The following is a 23,969-nucleotide window of genomic DNA, read 5'->3' as shown; positions in this document are numbered from 1 at the left end:
CCCATAGAACTCATAAGCCCCTCCGTTGATTATTCCTTACATAATCTTTGGTTATACAGACACACTTCAATGGCAAATCAGCATTGCTCGTGTTGTGTGGAAAAAAGCCTGCTATGTCCTTGGTATATTAGCTTGTTTTTTTTAACGATTGTGGATATTAGCAGTAAAAAAAAAGTGATGCATTGCATTAGGTTTGTAGCAGCAGTTTCAGAGATCCAAGAAAACTTTGCAAAAGGAGGGTTAGTGTGTGAAATAGATTTCTTAAATCAGTACGTTTTGGTAATTTCCCCCGTAAAATCAAAGTGGAAAATATTAAATGGAAAGACTAACGTTACTATACAAAAATATGGAAAAGGCATCTAATTCAACCTCAGCTGTGACACTTCTCTATGAAAAGCAGGATGTACGATAAAGTGCATCAATCCGTCGCTTTGTCCAAAGGTGGCGAATGTGGTGTTCGAATTCAAGGTTTCTGCCGGAGACTCGGAGCCCCAAAATCGCCCGGTCAACTGAATAACCTGAAGCAAGCAACCTGGACCCAAGTCATGGGGAAATTGCAGCGATGTGTCAGCGTAAAGGTGAGGAAATAAAAAAAGCTGAACTGAGCGGCGCTGGAGTTCTCCGATAAGCACTCACCAAAGCTAGCTGGCTAACCTGTATCAGTAACTTTTTTTCTACCTAGTAATTATACTATGACAATGCTTACTTTTACGCTCGGTATTTTGTGAAATAGTTAAATGGTTAGATAGCTCGCAAACTAGCTTAGCTACCACAAATCAAGTCATGCTAGAAAAGTGGGTTTTCACCGACAACGAATTCGGCAGAAGTTCTGCTCCCATTCATTTTCAAGGAGGGCACGCGATGAGAAAATGAGCATTAGTACCCTGCAAGCAGAGCGGTAGCAAAAGCGGAACTCTGCTCTACTTTATGCAAAATGAATGTAGAGCGTTGGAAAGAAGCATTCTGGTCAAAACCAGTGGAAGCTCCTCAGAGGAAGGGGAGGACCATCCAACTCAGTGAATTTTAATAAAAATTGTGAAACATTTAGAAAGTTATCATTTTTAGATATAACTATAATATATTAATGTCTCCAAATAACTGATTAAAACACTGTTTTGCAATGGTCTACAGTAACCTCAACAGCATCATCTAGGGTAGCACCATGGTATAAACCGGAGGACAGCTATTTTCTGTCCTCTGGGTACATTGACTTCAATACAAAACCTAGGAGGCTCATGGTTCTCACCCCCTTCCATAGACTTACACAGTAATTACGACCACTTCCGGAAAGACGCCCTCCAACCTATCAGAGCTCTTGCAGTATGAACTAACATCTTGTCCACCCAATCAAATGATCAGAGAATAAATCTAGTACTGAAAGCATAAGCATGGGGCGGCAGGGTAGCCTAGTGGTTAGAGAGTTGGACTAGTAACTGAAAGGTTGCAAGTTTAAATCCCTGAGCTGACAAGGTACAAATCGGTCGTTCTGCCCCTGAACAGGCAGTTAACCCACTGTTCCTAGCCCGTCATTGAAAATAAGAATTTGTTCTTAACTGACTTGCCTAGTTAAATAAAGGTAAACAAATATATAAAAAATAAAAAGCTACAACCAACTACCACTGCAGTGCATAAAGACCTTTTTTTTTAATTAAGGAGATGCAGCAGAGTGATGGAGCTAGCTATATGTCGTAAATATTTTCTTAGTTTACCTTTCACTTACTTAGCTAATTTAGCCTACTCAACAACATGACTCAAACAGAGAGTCAGGTTGTTGAGTAGGCTTTTTTTTCTTTTTAACTAGCTGGCTATCTATCCAACACTGCAACTCTTCCTAGTCAAGGTAAGCTTTCGGTTTTATAAATGTATTGCCACCGGGACAACTGCTAAACTGCTTGCTGTACTGTGTGATTGCATACATGGATTGGATTGTGCGTTTAGTAACGTGTTAGTTCTAGTTTGTTGACAACGTTAATATGTTGACAATGATGTAGGCTGTGTAGCGGTTATGATATGAAGGTTAGGCTTGGAGAGTTTTTTGCGCCTGGTCACAAACCGCTTGTGTTGTGCACTGAAGTCCACAAGCGAAGGGAAAAGCTAAAAGGCGGAGAGTGCCTTGATGCAAGAAGGAATTTATACAACAAGCAAAGTGATGATGCTGTATATGGCTGCTATGAAAGTGAACTGTGTGTGCGGGGATCAGGGGTGTATTCATTCCGCTGATTCTATTGCCAAACTTTTCTTAAATGGAAGCAAACGGAATGAAATTATTGCAGTCCAGATAAGCTAGATGCAGGTAAGAGTGTGTAAGGTGGTATTGAATGTATCACTGTCTGTCACCTTTATTCCTCCAACTTGTCTCTTGACCTGTACACCTACGTTATAAACTTTAATTTGTAGGATAGGTTGTAGCAACCTCGTGATGTTTATAGGGCAAATTCGGGTAGCCTATCATGTAATAGCCTAAATCTTGTCGATGGTACATTGAACTGGGTGAATGGAATATGAATGACAGTCATCCAATATTTGCTGTAGACCTAATATAAATAAGGCCATGCTCATGAAAAAAATGTTTCTCACCTGCCGTCACTGGTCAAAACCACTGTTAGTTTGTAACATGCCATCTCTATTCTCCAACCAACCATATTGACTAATTTCTTGATCCCTGACAAAATAAATTGGCCTCTATTCTTAAAAAAATTTAAAATGTAATATTAAACTTTTCCCCCATTTTACTAGAGGAAGCCGGCCTGAGGGAAAGTCAGTCTTGCTGTATTAGCTAGCTAGCATGTTCCAACCTTCTAAACATGTTCATGTGCCAAGTCGCATGTCCCCGACTAACCTAGTCACGAAATGTGGCGATGTCTTCACATTATGTAGACAAGGCTCTGCACATTTACATATAAACATTCTAAATGTCCCTTGTTTGTCACGAATATTGAATACAATATTATTTAAACTTACTCTGCCGATTGTCCGTGGTGCTGGTCCCTCTGTTGGTCAATTTTTGACAAACTATCCACAGGAAAGTAACGTTATTATTAAACCGACTTCAAAACACAGGTCTATGTGTGTGGCAATCAAGATTAGTGATGTTCAATTTGTGAACAATTCGTTATTTTACAACTCTTTTTACTGACTTGATTCATTTTTCTGATTGACTTCACAATTGCTGGCCGCAATTGTTTTTCTTTTGTTCATCACCGAAGGTACGTGCACAAGACAGACACACGTGAACCATGTATACTGCAGGTGTTTATATGCTTTTACATGTGTGCCAGATGATAGAAATGTTAACTTCAGTACCGATGCTTTAAAAGGTTGGTTAAACAATACTTTCCTGTGATATTGTATCTCAAATTTCAAGCAACTGAAGGACCAACAGCGCAGAGTAAGTTAAAATAATTGTATTCAACATTCTGGCTTGTAGAAAATCTGAGAGGAACAAACACTATCATGTTCCAGATGGTGTATTTAGATATTCACCACCTGGACCCCAGGCAACGACTAACCTAGCTATTACTCCTCGTGACATGAATTAATGTTTGGTCCAACCAGCTGACTTTGGAGTCTAACTCTAACTAACAACTTATTTTAAACCAAATATACTCTATTTGACTGGGTATGTCTTTTTGTCTTCAGGAGATTGAGGCAGTGGGGACAGAACTGGGCATTACTCCTGTCATAATTCCTGGAGAGGAAATGAAACAGAAAGGATTTGGAGGTACTGTATCAGGAGAAGGCTTGTTATAATGGCCATGCATCCAAAGCCTTGGCTATGTGTTATGCTTCCATTTGAAGCCATTTTAGCTATGGATTGGAACTCCAATCTGTTGGGTTCTTTGCTTGCAATAACACAGACTAATGTGTGGGCCAGTTATAAAATACTTTTCCAAACTGGCTGTACTCTTGTGAAGTGTTTAAACAACAACATGAATATGTACTGTATGTATCAGGTCACGTGTGGACCACATTGCTTTCTTCCACTTCCCTTATGGAGTTTTCTTGGTACATTGCCATGAAAAAGTATTTGCATAATTGTCATCCAAAAAGTTGGCTCATGTTTTCCAAAAAAGCACCTGGATGATCATCAGGACTCTTGGAAGAATTTCCTATAAGAATATAATTCAAAAGTATCACTTTTTGGATGACATGTGTTCCATTATTTTTGGTGAAAACCAAACACTACATTCCACAGTAAGAACCTCATACCAACGGTCAGCGTGGTGGTAGTGTGATGGTTTGGGGATTTTTTATTTATTTTATTTCACCTTTATTTAAGCAGGTAGGCTAGTTGAGAACAAGTTCTCATTTGCAACTGCGACCTGGCCAAGATAAAGCGTAGCAATTCGACACATACAACAACACAGGGTTACACATAGAATAAACAAAACATACAGTCAATAATACAGTAGAACAAAAGAAAACAAAAAGTCTATATACAGTGAGTGCAAATGAGGTAAGTTAAGGAAATAAATAGGCCATGGTGGCGAAGTAATTACAATATAGCAATTAAATACTGGAATGGTAGATCGGCAGAAGATGAATGTGCAGGTAGAGACACTGGGGTGCAAAGGAGCAAAATAAATAAATAAATACCAGTATGGAGATGAGGTAGGTAGATAGATGGGCTGTTTACAGATGGGCTATGTACAGGTGCAGTGATCTGTAAGCTGCTCTGACAGCTGGTGCTTAAAGCTAGTGAGGGAGATGTGAGTCTCCAGCTTCAGAGATTTTTGCAATTCGTTCCAGTCATGGGCAGCAGAGAACTGGAAGGAAAGACGACCAAAGGAGGAATTGGCTTTGGGGGTGACCAGTGAGATATACCTGCTGGAGCGCGTGCTACGAGTGGGTGCTGCTATGGTGACCAGTGAGCTGAGATAAGGCGGGGCTTTACCTAGCAGAGACTTGTAGATAACCTGTAGCCAGTGGATTTGGCGACGAGTATGAAGCGAGGGCCAACCAACGAGAGCGTACAGGTCGCAATGGTGGGTAGTTTTGTCACACTCTACTCAACAAACTGGATGCAGTCTATCACAGTGCCATCCGTTTTGTCACCAAAGACCATGGTGGGCTCATAAAAGCCAGTTGGGACTGTTTTACATTCACTGCACTTCAATCAGAGCAAAGGTTAACAGGGCTTGTGACAGACATAATAACTAGTAATGAAAAAGTTTTACTTTCCATTGATCTTTGCACTCACTGACATTTATCTTTAGCCCAAGACAAACTCCCCACATTCTCTGAGGAACAAAACAAAACAACTTATCAAGGGTGTCTCACACAAGTGGATGGTGTTAATCACACAAAATTGTTAGGCCTACAAAAAGAGATTTTCCTTAGAACAGTCATTTTCTAACTCAAAACACACCTCGTGCTGGTGATGACGACACCACATCCTGTGGTAACCCTCATGATGTGCTGTTTCGTTTCATTCTGAAAACACCACATGATGCACCATATTGTCTTTTTTGTGCTAGCTAATGAATTAGCTAATTGCAAGTGAAACATTTGTCGCTGAGGTCTGATCAGCACTAAATTGGGGCTGATTTTTGTTGCTGACCAGAAAAGGTTTAAATCTATACGTAATATAAATGAAACATACAACAATTTCTAAGATTTTACTGAGTTACAGTTCATGTAAGGACATCGGTCAATTGAAATAAATTCATTAGGCCTTCATCTATGGACTTCACATGACTGGGAATACAGAAATGCATCTGTTGGTCACAGATACCTTTAAAAAAAAGTTTGGGTGTGGATCAGAAAACCAGTCAGTCTGCTTTGCATAAAGTTTATCAAGCTGTTGATTGTGGAATGTTGTCCCACTCCTCTTCAATGGCTGTGCGAAGTTGCTGGATTTTGGTAGGAACTGGAACACTCTGTCACACATTAATACAGAGCATCCCAAACTTGCTCAATTGGTCACATGTCTTGTGAGTATGCAGGCCATGGAGGATCTGGAAAATTATCAGCTTCCAGGAATTATGTACAGATCCTTGCGACATGGGGCTGTACATTATCATGCTGAAACATGAGGTGATGGCGGCAGATGAATGGCACGACTTTGGGCCTCAGGATCTCGTCACGGTATCTTTAAATTGCCATCGATTTAAAAAGCAATTGTGTTCCTTGTGTTCCTGGATAAGAGTGTCTGCTAAATTACTCAAATGTAAATGGATGTCTTTGCTGTGTCTGTGAAATGACAGGAAGAACGCCACAAGCTCCTGTGCCGGCCTCTATCGGCTCTCACCTGGGTTTTGACTGGCCTGGGGTCTGGGTCCATGTGGACATAGCCTCCCCTGTCCATGCTGTAAGTGACTGGATATTTGAGTTTAGTAGGGGTGATTTCCGAGACACAGATTAAACCTAGTCATGAACTAAAAAGCAAACCCAATGGAGAATCCTCACTGAAAATGCTTTATAGTCCAGCATTAGGCTTAATGTCTGGAAACAGCTCCTTAAAGTTTCAATTAATATTTAGAAAGTATAAACTAGACATGCTATATTAAATTAATTTCAGCCCCTCACAGATCTTGACTGACTTGTATAAACAAAGGATCTTCATATGTATAGCTTATCAATCTAGCGCTTATAGATCGGTGAAGAAATGTGTAGGAGCTAAGGGAATGGGGGCTGGGAGCCCAAATATAGTTGAGTCATGGTGTAACCTGTCCTCTCTCTCGCTCTTTCCCTCCCTCACACTCTGCAGGGGGAGCGCAATACCGACTTTGGCGTGGCTCTGCTCATGGCTCTGTTCGGCCAGGCCTCAGACGACCCCATGCTCAACCTTGTGTCTCCTCTGGGGGCCGCTACCATGAATGCCGCATCCAGGGACCCGATGGAGCTCGACTGCAAGTGGAGGAGACTGGTGTAAAACCTCCAAGCAGACACCTCTGGACCCACCCACCTCCACTCTTTACACTGACATACACTGAACACCTAGAAAGCATTTCCAATCCTTAATTTTTATTTTACTCATTCACAATGGAGTGACATTTTTTGGGAAAAAGAGCAGGTGGCTAGAATTTCTCTCAAATTTGTTCATGTTGCATTTAATTTTGTCAATTCTCAAAAATTAACCATAGCTATAATAACATCAAAATACAGCCTTAAATGGTTAAGTAACTGAATAAGGTATTTGATCCTGTGTGGTAAGTGATGGTTTATTTTTCTGTTTCAATGTCCTTGAGCAAATTAGCTTGTTTAGGTATCAGGCAAACACATACTTTGGTTTTTAGCCATAGCCTAGCCACTGATGGCCAACTTCTCATTCTGGACATTGGGAATAACCCATGTGAATAGTAAAGCTGAATATTTGGAATAGGATATATATATATTTGTTTTCACCTTTATTTAACCAGGTAGGCCAGTTGAGAACAAGTTCTCATTTACAACTGCGACCTGGCCAAGATAAAGCAAAGCAGAGTGACAAAAACAACTGCAGAGTTGCACATTAACAAACGTACAGTCAATAGCACAATAGGGAAAAAAAATGAAAAATCTATACACTGTGTGCAAATGTAGAAGAGTAGGGAGGGAGGCAATAAATAGGCCATAGAGGTGAAATAATTAAAATTTTATCATTAATGATGTGCAAGTAGAGATTCTGAGGTGCAAGAGGGTAAGTAATAATATGGGGATGAGGTAGTTGGGAGTGCTATATACAGATAGGCTGTGTACAGGTACAGTGATCTGACAGCTGATGCTTAAAGTTATAGAGGGAGATATAAGACTCCAGCTTCAGTGATTTCTGCAATTCGTTCCAGTCATTGGCAGCAGAGAACTGGAAGGAAAAGTGGCCAAAGGAAGTGTTGGCTTTGGGGATGACCAGTGAAATATACCTGCTGGAGCGCTTGCTATGGGTGGGTGTTGCTATGGTGATCAGTGAGCTGAGATAAGGCTTGGCTTTACCTAGCAAAGACTTCTAGATGACCTGGAGCCAGTGGGTTTGGTGACGAGTATGCAGCGAGGGTCAGCTAACGAGAGCATACAGGTCGCAATGGGGGGTAGTATATGGGGCTTTGGTGACAAAACGGATGGCACTGTAATAGACTACATCCAGTTTGTTGGTGGCTATTTTGTAAATGACATCGCAGAAATCGAGGATCGGTAGGATAGTCAGTTTTACGAGGGTATGTTTGGCAGCATGAGAGGCTTTGTTGCGAAATAGGAAGCAGATCCTAGATTTAATTTTTAGATTGGAGATGCTTAATGTGAGTCTGGAAGGAGAGTACAGTCTAACCAGACACCTAGGTATTTGTAGTTGTCCACATATTCTAGGTCAGAACCGTCCAGAGTAGTGATGATAGTTGGGTGGGAGGCTGCCGGCAGCAATCGGTTGAAGAGCATGCACTTAGTTTTACTAGCATTTAAAAGCAGTTGGAGGCCATGGAAGGAGTGTTGTATGGCGTTGAAGCTCGTTTGGAGGTTTGTTAGCACAGTGTCGAAAGAAGAGCCAGATGTATACAGAAATATACATATATATATACATACATATGTATACAGAATGGTGTCGTCTGCGTAGAGGTGGATCAGAGAATCACCAGCAGCAAGAGCGACGTCATTGATATACACAGAGAAAAGAGTCGGCCCCAGAATTGAACCCTGTGGCACCCCCATAGAGACTGCCAGAGGTCCAGACAACAGGCCCTCCGATTTGACACATTGAACTCTATCTGAGAAGTCGTTGGTGAACCAGGTGAGGCAGTCATTTGAGAAGCCAAGGCTATTGAGTCTGCCAATAAGAATGAGGTGATTGACAGAGTCGAAAGCTTTGGTCAGGTCGATGAATACAGCTGCGCAGTACTGTCTTTTATCGATGGCGGTTATGATATCGTTTAGGACCTTGAGCATGGCTGAGGTGCACCCATGACCAGCTTGGAATCCAGATTGCATAGTGGAGAAAGTACGTGGGATTCGAAATGGTCAGTGATCTGTTTGTTAACTTGGCTTTCGAAGACCTTAGAAAGGCAGGGAAGGATGGATATAGGTCTACAACAGTTTGGGTCTAGAGTGTCTCCCCCTTTGAAGAGGGGGATGACCGCGGCAGCTTTCCAATCTTTGGGGATCTCAGACAATATGAAAGAGAGATTGAATAGGCTAGTAACAGAGGTTGCAACAATTTCGGCTGATAATTTTAAAAAGAGAGGGTCCAGATTGTCTAGCCCGGTTGATTTTTAGGGATCCAGATTTTACAGCTCTTTCAGAACATCAGCTGTCTGGATTTGGGTGAAGGAGAAGCGGGGGGGCCTTGGGCAATTTGCTGCAGGGGGTTGCTGAAATGTTGGCAGGGGTAGGGGTAGCCAGGTGGAAAGCATGGCCAGCCGAAGAAGAATGCTTATTGAAATGAACGATTACTGTAGATTTATCTGGTGATAGTGTTTCCTATCCTCAGTGCAGTGGGCAGCTGGGAGGAGGTGCTCTTATTCTCCATGGACTTTAGTGTCCCAAAACTTTTTAGAATTAGTGTTACAGGAAGCAAATTTCTGTTTGATAAAGCCAGCCTTAGCTTTCCTAACTGACTGAGTATATTGGTTCCTCTTCCCTGGAAAGTGGCATATCGGGGGGGCTATTCGATGCTAATGCAGAACGCCACAGGATGTTTTTGTGCTGGTCAAGGGAAGTCAAGTCTGGGGTGAACCAAGGGCTATATCTGTTCTTAGTTCTACATTTTTTTAATGGGGCATGCTTATATAAGATGGTGAGGAAAGCACTTGTGAAGAGCAACCAGGCATCCTCTACTGACGGGATGAGGTCAAAATCCTTCCACGATACCCGGGCCAAGTCAATTAGAAAGGCCTGCTCGCTGAAGTGTTTTAGGGAGCGTTTGACAGTGATGAGGGATGGTCGTTTGACCGCGGACCCATTACGTACGCAGACAATGAGGCAGTGATCGCTGAGATCCTGGTTGAAGACAGCAGAGGTGTATTTAGAGGGCAAGTTGGTCAGGATGATATCTAAGAGGGTGCCCATGGTTATGGATTTAGGGTTGTACCTGGTAGGTTCCTTGATAATTTATGTGAGATTGAGGGCATCTAGCTTAGATTGTAGGACTGCCGGGGTGTTAAGCATGTCCCAGTTTAGGTAACCTAACAGTACGAACTCTGAAGATAGATGGGGGGGCGATCAATTCACATATGTGGTCCAGGGCACAGCTGGGTGCTGAAGGGGGTCTATAACTATATTAGTCCACATGATGTGGAAATTTGTCTTCTGCTTTTCTTGGAATTAAACATTAAGCAATCTTATATGCTGCATGAAATACAAAAGTTGACAACCTTGCCTGGTAATGTGGAATACTTTTATAAGTAGCAAGCAAGCTGTGGTTGTGTTCCACTGCTCAGTTGTTGAAAGCATCAACCAATGGTTGCCTAGCACATTGACTGTCATCGACTTGACAGATTGCTGTATTGTGTTTAGCTGACATGTAAAACCTATCCAAGTGTTGTAAGATCTGTCAGCAATGCCTAGACAAAGGAACACACCATATATATTTAAAGTTCTTAAGTAGAAATATTTTAAAGTACTACTTAAGTTGTTTTGGGGGTATCTGTGCTTTACTATTTATATTTTTGACAACTTTTACTTCACTACATTAAATATATTAATTCACTTTTTACTTCATAAATTTTCCCTGACACCCAAAAGTACTCATTACATTTTGAATGCTTAGCAGGACAGGAAATTGGTCCACTTCACACACTTATCAAGAGAACATCCCTGGTCTTCCCTATTGCCTCTGATCTGGCAGACTCACTAAACACACATGCTTCGTTTGTAAATTATGTCTGAGTGTTGGAGTATGCCCTGGCTAAAAAACAAGAGAATGGTGCAGTCTGGTTTACTTTATGTAAGGCATTTGAAATTATTTATACTTTTACTTTTTATACTTAAGTATATTTAAAACCAAATACTTAGACTTTTACTCTAGTAGTATTTTACTGGGTTACTTTTACTTGAGTCATTTTCTATTAAAGTATCATGACTTTTACTGAAGTAAGACAATTGGGTACTTTTTCCACCACGGATCATTTGCATGGAGCAACATTTGAATGCCAGAGGTTATTATTATTTATTTAACTAGGCAAGTCAGTTAAGAACAAATTCTTATTTACAATGACAGCCTACACACGCAAACCCTAACCCGGACGACGCTGGGCCAATTGTGCGCCAGTTGTAATACAGCCTGGAATCGGACCAGGGTCTGTTGTGACACCTCTATGCAGTTCCTTAGATCGCTGGCCACATTGATGCAGGCAAGCCTGTAAAATTGTTAACATTGTATCAATAGCTCTCTTGAATGAAACTTGCAATGAAACATGCAAGCCTGTAAAATGGAAATGTCATATTTTGGCGAGCCTCAAATTGTAGCATACCAATGCATCACTTTCTGGATGTTGCAAGTGCAGGTTCTGCCCATGTTATGCCCATTCGGGAATATTACCCCCCCACCCAAAATGTAACTTTTTGAAAGGATTATGATTAAAGCCAAGGGCAGTGTTTGGTTGGTTAATTAATTAGAAGGTGCAATGTTTGTAAAACAACATCAATTCAGCTGTTCCTATGTGTGTACTGTAATGAGTCACTAGTCACGGGATGGCGTTTGCGACGTGGTTGTTCACGTAGGTCGAACTGCAGTTAGCACTGATCTATAAACCACGTCGTGCTGTCTGTAAAACCAGTAATCAATGGCAGGGAAGTATAATCCTTATGACACAAAACTCTGCGCCGCGTTTACGCCTTGTTCAGGTTGACCCTCGTGGTGAAACAGTATAAAAATCCCAACGAGTTTCGAAGAAGTCATATGACAAATATTTTTCAACATGGCTCGGTCACTGTTGTTATTCGTGTTTATGGTGTCGGGTGTCTTTGCTGGACGCTATTTTAACGAGAAGCAGCCATGCTATAGACCCAAGCTGAACAAGCACAATGGATTCAGGTAACTTTAGCCGTGATGTCTTCCATCACCAAATTTGATATGTCTAGTGATTGTTCTTGAGCTATAAATAGTAACTAGTTGTTGCAACATGATTGTAAGTAAGGAACTTAGATTTTTTTTCCTCCACCGCATTTTTTTGTTTTATGTTTTACTTTTTGTTTATTTCATATAATCGTAGCCATCTGATATGGGAAGTAGGGCGGCCAGCAGGCGCATGCTTATTTTTTGCCTCTAGTGGTTTACATTTTTTTTGTTCTGTGTTCTTGGTTTGTTCAGGCGTACTTTGCCTGCATCTTCTGCACGCCATTGATATTATTAGTCAGTCACTGAGCGAGTTTGTTGTACATAGTACAACCGGGTTAATGGTTCAAATGTTGACAAGTTCCTCCCCTTTAAGACTTTAATCAGTGTATTACGGAAGGCGCATCATTGCTATCTAAAGTTTTAAAGCAATCAAAGCCGACGGAGACAAGGTTTCTGACTTGTCTGTGGTTAGGAGATGACTGTAGTCTGGGCAGACTTTGACCTGTCGTTTAAAGCTTATCATCCCATTTTGCTATTGGGTGCTCACAGCTCTGCCAAGCTCAATCTGGTCCGGCTTTGCATGGGACCTTTCGAGTGCTTAGCTCCTTCATGCTTGCAGAGTTTGAGCCGCTCTACATTTACATTTACATTTAAGTCATTTAGCAGACGCTCTTATCCAGAGCGACTTACAAATTGGTGCGTTCACCTAGAACGCCATCTAGGGCCTCCCGAGCAGCGCAGCGGTTTAAGGCACTGCATCAGTGCTTGAGGGGTCACTACAGACCTGGGTTCGATCCCAGGCTGTGTCGCAGCTGACTAGGATATCCATGAGGTGGTGCACAAATTGGCCTAGTGTGCATCGTCTGGGTTAGGGGAGGGTTTGGCCAGTCATCGTCTCTAGCGACTCCTTGTGGTGGGCTGGGCACATGCATGTTGACTTCGGTTGCCAGCTGTATGGTGTTTCCTCTGATGTCTTTGTGTGGCTGGCTTCCAGGTTAAGCAAGCAGTGCGGCTTGGCGGGGTCGTGTTTCAGAGGATGCATGGCTCTCGACATTCGCCTCTCCCGAGTCCCGTCGCTGCAATTCCTGCACGGACAAGACTAACGACCAATTTATCCCCCCAAAAATAATGATATCTAGAGCACCTTGTACCCTAATGTCATGTCTTTCATCAGGACGATGCCCCGACCCTACGAGTTCCTTGAAGCCAATGAGCTCCCCAAGGCCTGGGACTGGAGGAACATCAACGGCACCAACTACGTCAGTACTACCCGCAACCAGCACATCCCTCAGTACTGTGGCTCCTGCTGGGCACACGGAAGCACCAGCGCCATGGCAGGTAGCCTAACCTCGCCTTTCTGCTGTCATCTAATTTGTACAGCTCATAGAAATGAACAAAGCATACAGTTTACATGGTACAAATGGACAGGATGAAGATCGGACTGTAAAATTCTATTTGGCTATGGATGTCTGCAAATTTTTGATTCTCTATCGGTACACGGTTGCAAAGCTTGGTAATTGCCCTTCAAGATGAGATTTACCAATCTAAAGTCATTTAAACTAGATTTTATAACGTAAGTGGAATTGCAATTGTTCAAACATGACTGCCTGTCAGGCATTTAACACATTTGACCCATTTGGGGGTTGGCCTGGCAGGGAAGTTTGTGGCAACACCTGACTGTGCAGTTATAGCTTCATGGTTTCCTGTCATTTGGGTTTCCGGTAAATCTGTTTTTAAAATGCAAAGGCAATTTCCTCCTGCTCATAAAAGTAATCCTTTATCATAATACAATATCTTCAGAATCCTAGACTTGTCCTTACTAAGTTTGACTTACACATTTATGAGCAGATTCTGGAACAAGTATTGAATTAAGACTGGTTGTTGGTGTGCTCCTTTTCCCAGATCGCATAAACATCAAGCGGAAGGGAGCCTGGCCCTCTGCTTATCTGTCAGTCCAAAATGTGGTGGACTGTGGTGAGGCTGGCTCTTGTCATGGAGGTGATCACACTGGGGTGTGGGAGTATGCCAACAAACATGGCATCCCTGACGAGACCTGCAACAACTACCAGGCCATTGATCAGAGTAAGGCCTCAAGATCTTAACTCTCAGCTGAACAGTCACTTCACTTGGTTCAGCAGTCTTTCCCATTATAGACTTGATCACAAAATTAAGATTGTGGTTCATTTGCCATTTCTCTGATTTTAATATGTTCTCCATATTGTCATGCAGCGTGCAAACTGTTCAACCAGTGTGGAACCTGCACCACATTCGGGGTCTGCAACATCATCCAGAACTACACCCTGTGGAAGGTCGCAGACTTCGGCCCTGTCAGTGGGAGGGAGAAGATGATGGCTGAGATCTACGCTGGCGGACCGATCAGGTAAGGAACTGGACTTGGTCAACGTGGTGACTGTTTCTCTTCTCATGTGCTCCTCCTGTCGTGACGGTGTATGGATTTGCATGAGAAATAGAGCCAAGTCAGTCAAACGGGCACCTACCACAGTGTCAGTTTGCCCATGTCTGCCGTGAAACAAAGTGACCCCACAGTAGCACTATGACTTAGGAAGTTAATGAAGGAACAATTCATTTTGCTTGTCTGTATGGAGTTGCTGCTTAATTTTCATTGGCTTACTGCAGCCATGCAACTCTGTCCAAGTATTCCCTTTCCCTTCCTGCCCCTCAAAACGTACATACAAACATGGTGTCGCTTTAACTAAATACAGATGCCTTTTTTTTTTTTTTCTTCTTGGTAGCTGTGGGATCATGGCAACAGACAAGTTGGACGCCTACACAGGAGGCCTGTACTCTGAGTATATACAGGAGCCCTACATCAACCACATTGTGTCCGTTGCCGGCTGGGGCCTGGATGAGAATGGTGTGGAGTTCTGGATTGTCCGCAACTCCTGGGGAGAGCCCTGGGTAAGCTTATCAAATGAACACCATGCATGTCATTTTATATCTGTCTGCAGTGATCTCCTATGGAAACTGCAGCAGAGAATCCTGTTCTGCTACAGAATTACCTTGCGCTCAAGATGCGGCAACAAACCTAGCCTATAGCTTTTCCTGTAGTTAACTGAACTTTTCTGTTGCTCATGTACCATCAAGCATATTTATCTAGCTGACACTCCAGATTGAGGAAGTTTCTATTTTCTTGCCAGGGAGAGAAGGGCTGGTTGAGGATCGTGACCAGCGCCTACAAGGGAGGAAGTGGCAGTCAGTACAACCTGGCCCTGGAGGAAGACTGCATGTATGGAGATCCCATCGTTCCCAAGACCTACATGTAGACAACCGGCAGTGGAGCCAACCAGTTTATTTTAAACACAATGCTGTCTATTCTATGCATATCTACAGTTTTCTATGACAATCTCAGGCTACATCGACATTTTAATACTGTAAAATCAGGGAAAGGGAATACATTCAATTTTGTTTTTTTTGTTTTGTGGCAACAAGACATGTGCTTTGCCTTGGGAACAAGTACGACTGCAGATTTGCACAATTAGCCAAAGATCAATGCCAGTAAGCAAAACAAATTGCTGTCAATGTTTGCAGGGGTAGCCTTCATCAATTCTGATGCCATATGTCTTTTGTTCATGATAATTAACTCAAGGATTGTATCAAGGCACTGACTCGTGTGATTTCAGTGCTGACAGAGTTTATTTACATTTCTGTTTGAATGTACAAGTTGAACCATTGACTTAAATGTAACTTGTATTTAATCTGGGTCTTATTGTTTTTTTTAAATGTAATAAAATTTGAGTTTCAATATGGAAGCTATTGCATTCATTTAAGATTCAACCTGGAACAAAATCAGACGCTTCTAGCGGTGTCTGAAACTTATGTGGTATGTCGCTGGTATTTTCTTAAGAATTTGAACCATTCAGGCTATTGACCACATTCCTGAAAGCTAAGAATCTCGACCATGGCTGTGCGTTCTAGTTCCCTCTGACGCAACCTGTGATCAGAAGGGAGTGTCAACTGCAATTTGTCCTCCATAAGAGTAGTTGGATAGCCTTTCAACTCCATTTAATCTTGCAACTGACTGGGTTCGAACCAGGTCTCCTGCATGTCACGACACTGTTAGCCCTCTTAGGTAAAGCCTATGGGGACCATTTTAAAGGACAGAATCAGCTTATACAGAGACCAACTCAGGACATCTGTTTCACAAACACATGTGACCACCCTCCTGAAGTATTGTAACCCACCATGCTATTGAAAGTGGCATTTTCAATTGATAAAGGGGTGACAATTTAGGCTGTCACAGATCCACATCTGCTACATACTCACTCCACAGCGACCCCCAAGTGGTTAAACCAGTGCAACGAGACATCCAGTGGCACCATTGTAAAGGACTTCACGTTGCCTGCTTAGCGAGTTACTTCACGCTGATTCAGCTTTAATTGCACAAGGGGCGACACTTTAGACTACCCACCTGCAAAACAAGTCTTCAAGCTCCAGCAAGGTTACTTGTCAAAAGAGCGTGATTTTTAAGAACCTTGCTTGAGACCCGATGACGTGTTAGGTTCAAATCTCCGGCAAAGGTAACATGTGACTTTGACCATCTAAGAAATGATCGGAGACCTGAACATTTGCATTGTCTGGCACACAGGAGACCTGAGTTAGAACTCCAATTAAACTGACGTCTCAGGCATTCTGCAGATCCTTCTGCTTGTTTGCCATTGTGCAGCAGGCCCGATTAAACCCAGTCAGTTATATTGGTTCTGAGGTCAAAGGGGGTGTAATGCGAGTTGGTTCGATGAACCACACATTTAATGAGTAACCTTGCAGGAGACCTGGTTCAAACCCAGTCAGTCACAAGAGCAAGATTTATTAGGGAGTGGAAAAGCTATCCTTAAGGCATTTCAACTGTATTCTTATGGGGGCCAAATGGTGGTTGTGACTCTCCCTTATAAATCATGAAAATACAAGTTCAATTTATGAATTAAATCAATATCCAAATAATCAGTTGGCACTGAAATCGCTTCATAGTTTAAGGTGTTTCATGCAATGTGTTGGCACTAGTGGTGTGTTTGAATCCAGGCCAGATGGAAACTTGTTTTTATACATTAACTTTCCTTGAACCACCTCAAAGGAAATGATGCAGCATGGTGGAAACTCATTGTCTTGTATAAATACCGGTGATCTACACTTACCACTGTACAATTAACTGTTGCTAGGTGTGCGAAAAACAAATAAAACCAAGGTGTGTCAAGATTCTTGTCAAATTGAAAAGGGGAACTAGGAACTTTTCAATGAACATTTATCTTTTGAGCAGTCATTTTAACATTTATAAAAATCAAAAGACAATGCAACAGAAAATGGATTTTGAAACCTTGGCACATACCAATGGAAACAACAGTGAAACCAATGATGGAGCTGCACTGTAAAACAAGTTATCCTCAAACCTCCAGACCCTTATTAACTGTGATAAGCAATGATACACTACAACATCCTTTTAATTCTCAAAGTCATGTGTTTACGCCACATTTGAAGAGAACGCAAAATCGCAGGTCAGTCTATGAAAATGGTCTGCCTCAAAATTGTTCTATTCCTCTTCCACCGGTCCATACAACACGTCAAGGTATGATTGGCTCATAACTGAGGTCACGCCTTCTGCCCCTCCCTGGTTTTCCCACTACATCCTCATCCAAGGTGGACCCACCAGCGTCATTCTCAGTTCATCATGATGAAGTTGGATTTGCAGTGAGCTGAAACAGAGCATAAAGATATTTCAAGTTGGGCAAAATGAAAATATTCAGTCATATAATCAATATGTATAATGACTGACCTATAAACTCAGCCACAGGATCGTGTTCTCCCTCTGTGCGTATTGTGCCAGCGATGCTGTCGTTCTCCAGGATGGGCAGGAACAGCTGGACAAAGTCTGAAGTGTACGGAGGGGCAATCACATCCAACACCTGATAGGGCAAAAATAAACATTTATATTTTCAATTCCACTACCATTTCCTCAAGCGCAACTACGTTGGACCGACAGACCAACAGTTTCTTTAGAATGTTTCACTTCTCTTTAAAATGTGACCTCTTTGACAGTAGTTTCTGGCTCAAAGTGTGCCTTACCTCCGTTACAAAGTAGCGGATGAGAGAGATGTCTGTGTTGAGCTTCTCCAGGCACTTGCGGATGTATCCGACCACAGGCAGCACGTAGCCTCGACTCAGCAGGTGGACCATACGGTCCAACAGGGTCTTCTTCAGTTCCATCTGACAGGGACAACAACACCCATACAGTCAGCTAAGTCATCCACTGAAAGTCTATCGGACAGTTGCATGGGTCCAGATTAAGCCTACGCACAAACGCATAACACACACACCTGCTCCATGACGTCGAGCTGGGAGTGTTCGGTCTCAAAGAGCTTGATCAGTAGATGGAGGACCTGTGGGTGCAGAAGCTGGTGACAGGTGCTGATCTGGGAAATAAAAACATAATGTTCTCATTACTCTCTGTCCTTAACACCGACTTGCGGATCAGTCCAAGGCGAGGATTCAATCTGGACCGCAGAAGATCCGTGTTGTAGTGCGGTTGATGTTTAAAAGGTCATTTCCGATTGAGCCGACATCTACAGCGTTTACTTTGAACGCGATCTCCGCGACTGCGGTAACGTTGCCTTTAAATGATGCATAGCTAAAAAGCGGTGATTAGATTAAAAACCTGGCCCTAGTATTTAACCACCAAAATAATTCCAAGAATGACAGTTAAAAGGCACGATCTGTGGCTGAATCCCAAATGGCACCCTATTCACTATGTAGTGCACTACTTTCGACCAGACACATATGGCAATAGTAGTGCACTATATAGGTAATAGGTTGCCATTAGGGGCTCATCTATTATGTGTAGTGAGTCTACCATAATACCACAACAAAAACATTCTCCCTCAACCAGAGGACAAGCACAAACACCTACCTCGTCCAGAAGTGCCAGGTGGACAGGGGTGTGGTCTGTCTGGAGCTGGAAGTAGCGGGGCTCAGAGACCGTCCAATCAACCCACTTCAGTACCCCCATGGCAACAACTGGGAACCTGGAAATGGACAAAGCGACGATGGTCACCCAAAGGAAGTCTCAATCAACAGTGGTAATCAATTACATTCTTGGAATCCTGTTAGCTACATACAGGAGACCAATGGGTTCATTAGGTTGGCTGCTGGGCTCACCGGATGCACTGGTACAGGGTGCTGAGCTCAGCCACCAGTTCTGTGGCTCCTTTATTCTCATTGCAACACAGGTTATGGACCGTCTCAATGGCCTTGGAGGTGGATTTAAGCTCGTCCTTGTTGATGTTCACTCGCTTGTTCTGTGGATGGACGAGAAGAGAGACACTGTTATCTGGATGTTTTTACTTGAAGAAAAAAACACACAAAAACATGCATCATTGAATAAAATATTCTCACATACCGGGAAAAAACAAAAAGATTTTGAATTTTGCACATACGTATGAGCAACGAGAGAAAATCTGATAGACTTGCTAGTATAAGGGATTTATGTCAAGGATGTTTTCGTTTCTGGTACCTTTTTCCATGTTTCAACCACACTGGCAGCATAGGCCAGGATGTGAATGTATTTGTGTTTATGGTCCTGGTTGATCTTTGAGCCCGGCTTGAATAGCGACTGCATGAACAGGTCGAGGAACGCAGGCACTCGGATCTGAAGAGACAACAGAAATACTTCACCCACTATCTCAAAAGACAACATCAACAGCTGAAAGACAAGTAATTCTCAGGTTTAGCATTCTGGTAAGGCTAGCCTGGTTCCAGATCTGATGGTGCCATCTTGCTAACTCATATTGTTTGTCATCACGTCCAACATGCAAGGCCGTTGAAAATAGTCCCCCATTGAACTTGGAGAATAGCACCTTATTCCATATGTAGTGCACCACTTTTGATCAAAAGTACTGCACTAGGGTGGCGCAGTGCTAGCTGTGACACCAGAGACCCTGGGTTCGAGCCCAGGCTCTGTTGCAGCCGGCCGCGACTGGGAGGTCCATGGTGTGACGCACAATTGGCCTAGCGTCGTCCGGGTTAGGGAGGGTTTGGCTGGTAGGGATATCCTTGTCTCACCACGCACTAGCGACTCCTGTGGCGGCCGGGCGCAGTGCACGCTGACCAGGACGCTAGGTGTACGGTGTTTCCTCCGACACATTGGTGCGGCTTCCGGGTTGGAGGCGCGCTGTGTTAAGAAGCAGTGCGGCTTGGTTGGGTTGCGTTTCGGAGGACGCATGGCTACAACTCCCGTACGGGCTCGGGAGAGACGAAGGTTCTCGACCTTCGTCTCTCCCGAGCCGTACGGGAGTTGTAGCAATGAGACAAGACAGTAACTACTAACAATTGGATACCACGAAATTGGGGGAAAAAAATGGGGGTTAAAAAAATACATTTAAAAAGTACTGCACTATATAGCCCTTCGTACATCAGCTGATATCTCAAAGTGCTGGACAGAAACCCAGCCTAAAACCCCAAACAGCAAGCAATGCAGGTGTAGAAGCACCTGGTGGCCAGTCCTCTTCTGGCTGTGCCGGGGTGGAGATTTGGGGTGCAACCTAGGTTAGAGGTTATAAAGTGTCTGGATGCTCCACACTAACCAGCTCTACGGGAGGTGGGTCCATGCTGCTGAACATCTTGAAGAGCACAGTGATGTCGGCAGGGTTGAGTGCCCCTTTGGACAGCATTGCGCCCAGGGCCTGGCAGGCTCGAGGGTAGGCTGCTGCTGTGCCCAATGCCAGAGTAATCTGACTGGCATCATGGCCCCTGACATTAAAACAACACAAGGAACAGCAAAACACTCAAATTAACTTACGTACTTCAACTACTTTGTTCCCGGAAGAACATATAGCCTGTAATAAAATTAGTTACAATCCCATTCACCAGTGTGATAGGTGAGACCATCATTTCTGTCTGTTCCACAAAGCTGCTCACTCAATGTTTATTGTAACACTGGATTTGACAAATAATAATAAAATAATTTTACAAAACGTAGGAATCAAATCAATTCAATTAAATAATGTACATTTCCTACATTTACATTTAAGTCATTTAGCAGACGCTCTTATCCAGAGCGACTTACAAATTGGTGCTTTCACCTTATGACATCCAGTGGAACAGCCACTTTACAATAGTGCATCTAGGTCTTTTAAGGGGGGAGAAGGATTACTTTATCATATCCTAGGTATTCCTTAAAGAGGTGGGGTTTCAGGTGTCTCTGTTTCCTCTAATAAGTATGGAATTCTGCCAAGATAGATGACATTTGTCAATGGCCTTTGCTGTCTATAAGAGCCAAGAGCATAAGTGAATGCTGGCAAAATAGTGTAGAGGACAGGATACCGCTGATGTGCAGACTTCTGTACTTCCTGGCCGATCCTGCGCATGGCCGACCCCCCCTGCTCCTCCTGAGACATGATGGACATCATGGCCTGGGCAAACAGGTATGTGTGCTCCCCGTGACACACCATCTTCTGTGGAATGCAGAAAAGGAGGAGAGAACAGTTCAGCTCCAAACCAACAGAGACACTCATGCCAAAAGACAGGTAGCCTGTAACATCATGTGGTGTTACCCACGTCCATGCAATTCCATATTACTTAGAGCAATATTGATTGTAGTATCATTTTCAAATGAATCAAAACCTCAAATACATCCCATTTTCAAAACCATCAAACCAAGGATTTGTTCTGAGTGAGAATGATAGATAGGCCTAGACCTTTTCTTGGGAACATAATTCATAAAGCGACTCAGTGTAGGAGTGCTGATCTATAATCAGTATTGCCTTTATACAACCTAATGAATATAATTATATGGACAGGGGGACCTGATCCTAGATCAGCACTCCTTCTCTACAGGCCCAGAATCTGCATGTGGCTGGGTGAGACTCACAGCGAATTCTGGCAGGTTCTTCTCTAGGTTGTCCTCTCCTCCATCCAGCAGCGTGGCCAGAGAGGTCCTTAGGACCCTGGAGAACACCTCCAGCTGCTGGCACGCTGTCGACACACTGGTGATCTCCCCCTGGTAGCCCGCATCTGAGATGAGCTGAGGACACACGCACACAGTCAGCAAGGAGGAGGAACATGGCACTGTTTGACCCATAATTCCATCAGTTATTAACTGCTGGGTGATCAATCAGTACTTTGACAGTGAAGTTGAGCATCAGACAGTCAGGGTGGGCCTCGGCCAGCTTGTAGAAAAGGTCTCTCCAGGTGGTGTGGGCGATCATCTGTTCCAGCCAGGCAGGAGTCTGAACAAACACAGAAGGACAGGGTTACTCTGTATACTATAGGGTTATGACTATACTCTGAGGGAAACAACAGTAAGAGTGAAAAAAATAGAGTAAGAGTGGGACAAAACAGCAGGAAATCAGGAGATCACTTTTCAGCTATCGTTCACGTCCAAGGCATTAGTAGTTTGTCTATCACTGGTGACAGAGATCTCACCTCTCCCTCTACAGTAAAAATGGAGTCTGCCTTCTGGGGGTCAAAGTGCTTGATCAGGAGACTTTTCAAGTGATTCTCTACCCGCTCCTGCACCTGAGCAGGCTCTACACCTGAAATACACAGAAAAATGGGGGGGACATGTCATTTAGGCTCTCTCTCAAACAGTGTGAGAAACCAAAACACATTTTCAGTGATTGTGGACGAGTCCGGGCCTTGGTCCCAAACAGCCCACTACATAGGGAAATGGGTGCCATTTGCAGCTCAGTCGAGTGTTGTTTACCCATCTGGATGAGCCACTCTGCCAGCAGGTTGACAGTCTGTGCCACGGCAGAGTAGTTCTCCGACAGGAGCTGGATGACATGTTCAGGGGAGCCACCAGCCTGGAAATATCTGTGGAAACAGAAGTCTCTTCAGGAAATGGTTTGACTCTTCATACACTACTAGACACAAACACATTCAATAATGGGTTTACGTTTTGAGGGTGTTGAAGACAGCAGGCTCCATGATGTAATCTCTGCTGGAGAACTTCTGTAGGCAGTCCTCCTGAACTTTCCCATCGTTCTCCCCTTCAACATAGTCGTCCTGCTAGATGGAAGTCACATCACTTCAGCCAAGGAAGGAACATCCTAAGATTGTAGCGATCACCATATACATTTGCGATTTGTCTGTCAAGCAATGAATCAACAGTCAGCAACAATGTAGAGCTAGCTCCCTGAACGCTACCATTTTTTGTAAGGTTACCAGTGTACATTCACCAGCTACAATGTAAAGATTATGCTTACATTGCCATCCGGACCATCCCAGTCTCCAATATTCCTTTCGTAATATTCCTCGTCCATGATGACGAGAGAGTGAGTAGCTTTACAATATGAAGCACCCAGTAAGCTATAATAAAGCAAGTATCGATAATATTTTTGAAAACAAAACAATTGCCTCGGGTAAGCTAGCTAGCTAAAGGGGTAGTTTAAAAACATATACATCCGTCGGATAACTAAAGGTCTGTAGAACATACGCCACCTTGTGGCGCGGCAGAATAAATGCATGTTTATGTAAACAGACAAATGCAGATTAATTCCTGTTGATTTGCCCTCTAAAATAATAAGAATACCTGCGCCTACTTTAACTAGATGCACGACTGAGGGGTAAACCAAAGTAAAAAAGAACGATATGGAACAGTTTTGTTAACCGGTTTTAGGATTCGCTAGGAGAAAACAAAATGGTGGAAAATCGAGTACTGGGGAAATGAATGTCGTGTCTTCACTTGCAGTGGTTAAAGAAAATACAGTGGGAATTAAAGTATTTTGATACAAATATGGAACGAAATAGTCCAGCATCATAGCGTGCGCTTAATAACAATACATTTTTAAATATTTTCATTTATTTGAATGTTAACTGATATTAGGGTTTATTTCAAATCTTTGGACAATATCCAATATTTCCTTGAAAGTAATCATGATTAGCCCTCTACACCATTATGGATTATTCTATTAATTCTCAGCCATTATAATCCCATTATGCTTTCTATAATTAAATATCATTCATGTCCATGAGGGAGACAGGTATTAGATGCCTACTTACT

General features: G+C 43.0%; 3 protein-coding genes and 1 long non-coding RNA gene across 6 annotated transcripts; 2 read left to right on the top strand and 2 right to left on the bottom strand.

The window, feature by feature from the left end:
- The first annotated feature begins 386 nt into the window (after positions 1 to 386).
- On the top strand, positions 387 to 10,995 carry LOC115143060 (probable aminopeptidase NPEPL1). Of its 2 annotated transcripts, XM_029683071.2 has the most exons (5): positions 387 to 578; positions 1,802 to 1,840; positions 3,640 to 3,721; positions 6,207 to 6,310; positions 6,710 to 10,995. In XM_029683071.2, the coding sequence occupies exons 1-5, from the start codon at positions 390 to 392 to the stop codon at positions 6,872 to 6,874; spliced, it is 579 nt and encodes a 192-aa protein (XP_029538931.1). In that variant the 5' UTR covers positions 387 to 389; the 3' UTR covers positions 6,875 to 10,995. The 2 variants fall into 2 exon arrangements, with proteins under 2 accessions (XP_029538931.1, XP_029538932.1); XM_029683072.2 differs by lacking the exons at positions 387 to 578; positions 1,802 to 1,840 and adding an exon at positions 1,968 to 2,293.
- A 768-nt stretch (positions 10,996 to 11,763) lies between these two features.
- LOC115143058 (cathepsin Z-like) lies at positions 11,764 to 15,732 on the top strand. The gene is made up of 6 exons (XM_029683066.2): positions 11,764 to 11,938; positions 13,137 to 13,300; positions 13,865 to 14,044; positions 14,192 to 14,342; positions 14,716 to 14,881; positions 15,121 to 15,732. The coding sequence occupies exons 1-6, from the start codon at positions 11,823 to 11,825 to the stop codon at positions 15,244 to 15,246; spliced, it is 903 nt and encodes a 300-aa protein (XP_029538926.1). The 5' UTR covers positions 11,764 to 11,822; the 3' UTR covers positions 15,247 to 15,732.
- Positions 15,598 to 16,941, bottom strand: LOC135560226 (uncharacterized). The gene is made up of 2 exons (XR_010458810.1): positions 16,574 to 16,941; positions 15,598 to 16,540 (listed from the first exon to the last, which is right to left on the bottom strand). It is a non-coding gene; the product is annotated as an uncharacterized LOC135560226 (long non-coding RNA).
- Positions 16,942 to 17,202: 261 nt separating this feature from the next.
- On the bottom strand, positions 17,203 to 23,377 carry nelfcd (negative elongation factor complex member C/D). Of its 2 annotated transcripts, none has more exons than XM_029683064.2 (15): positions 23,173 to 23,377; positions 22,863 to 22,975; positions 22,671 to 22,780; positions 22,391 to 22,500; positions 22,087 to 22,194; positions 21,837 to 21,989; positions 21,290 to 21,420; positions 20,551 to 20,716; positions 19,482 to 19,616; positions 19,127 to 19,266; positions 18,879 to 18,993; positions 18,289 to 18,384; positions 18,038 to 18,178; positions 17,748 to 17,877; positions 17,203 to 17,667 (listed from the first exon to the last, which is right to left on the bottom strand). In XM_029683064.2, the coding sequence occupies exons 1-15, from the start codon at positions 23,227 to 23,229 to the stop codon at positions 17,633 to 17,635; spliced, it is 1,740 nt and encodes a 579-aa protein (XP_029538924.1). In that variant the 5' UTR covers positions 23,230 to 23,377; the 3' UTR covers positions 17,203 to 17,632. The 2 variants fall into 2 exon arrangements, with proteins under 2 accessions (XP_029538924.1, XP_029538925.1); XM_029683065.2 differs by having other exon boundaries at positions 22,863 to 22,972.
- Between the last annotated feature and the right edge of the window lie 592 nt (positions 23,378 to 23,969).

Source organism: Oncorhynchus nerka, linkage group LG15 (genome assembly GCF_034236695.1).
Source record: "Oncorhynchus nerka isolate Pitt River linkage group LG15, Oner_Uvic_2.0, whole genome shotgun sequence".
Classification (NCBI taxonomy): domain Eukaryota; kingdom Metazoa; phylum Chordata; class Actinopteri; order Salmoniformes; family Salmonidae; genus Oncorhynchus; species Oncorhynchus nerka.
The sequence above is the reverse complement of the archived record's forward strand: the minus strand, read 5'-3'. Positions and strand labels throughout refer to the sequence as shown.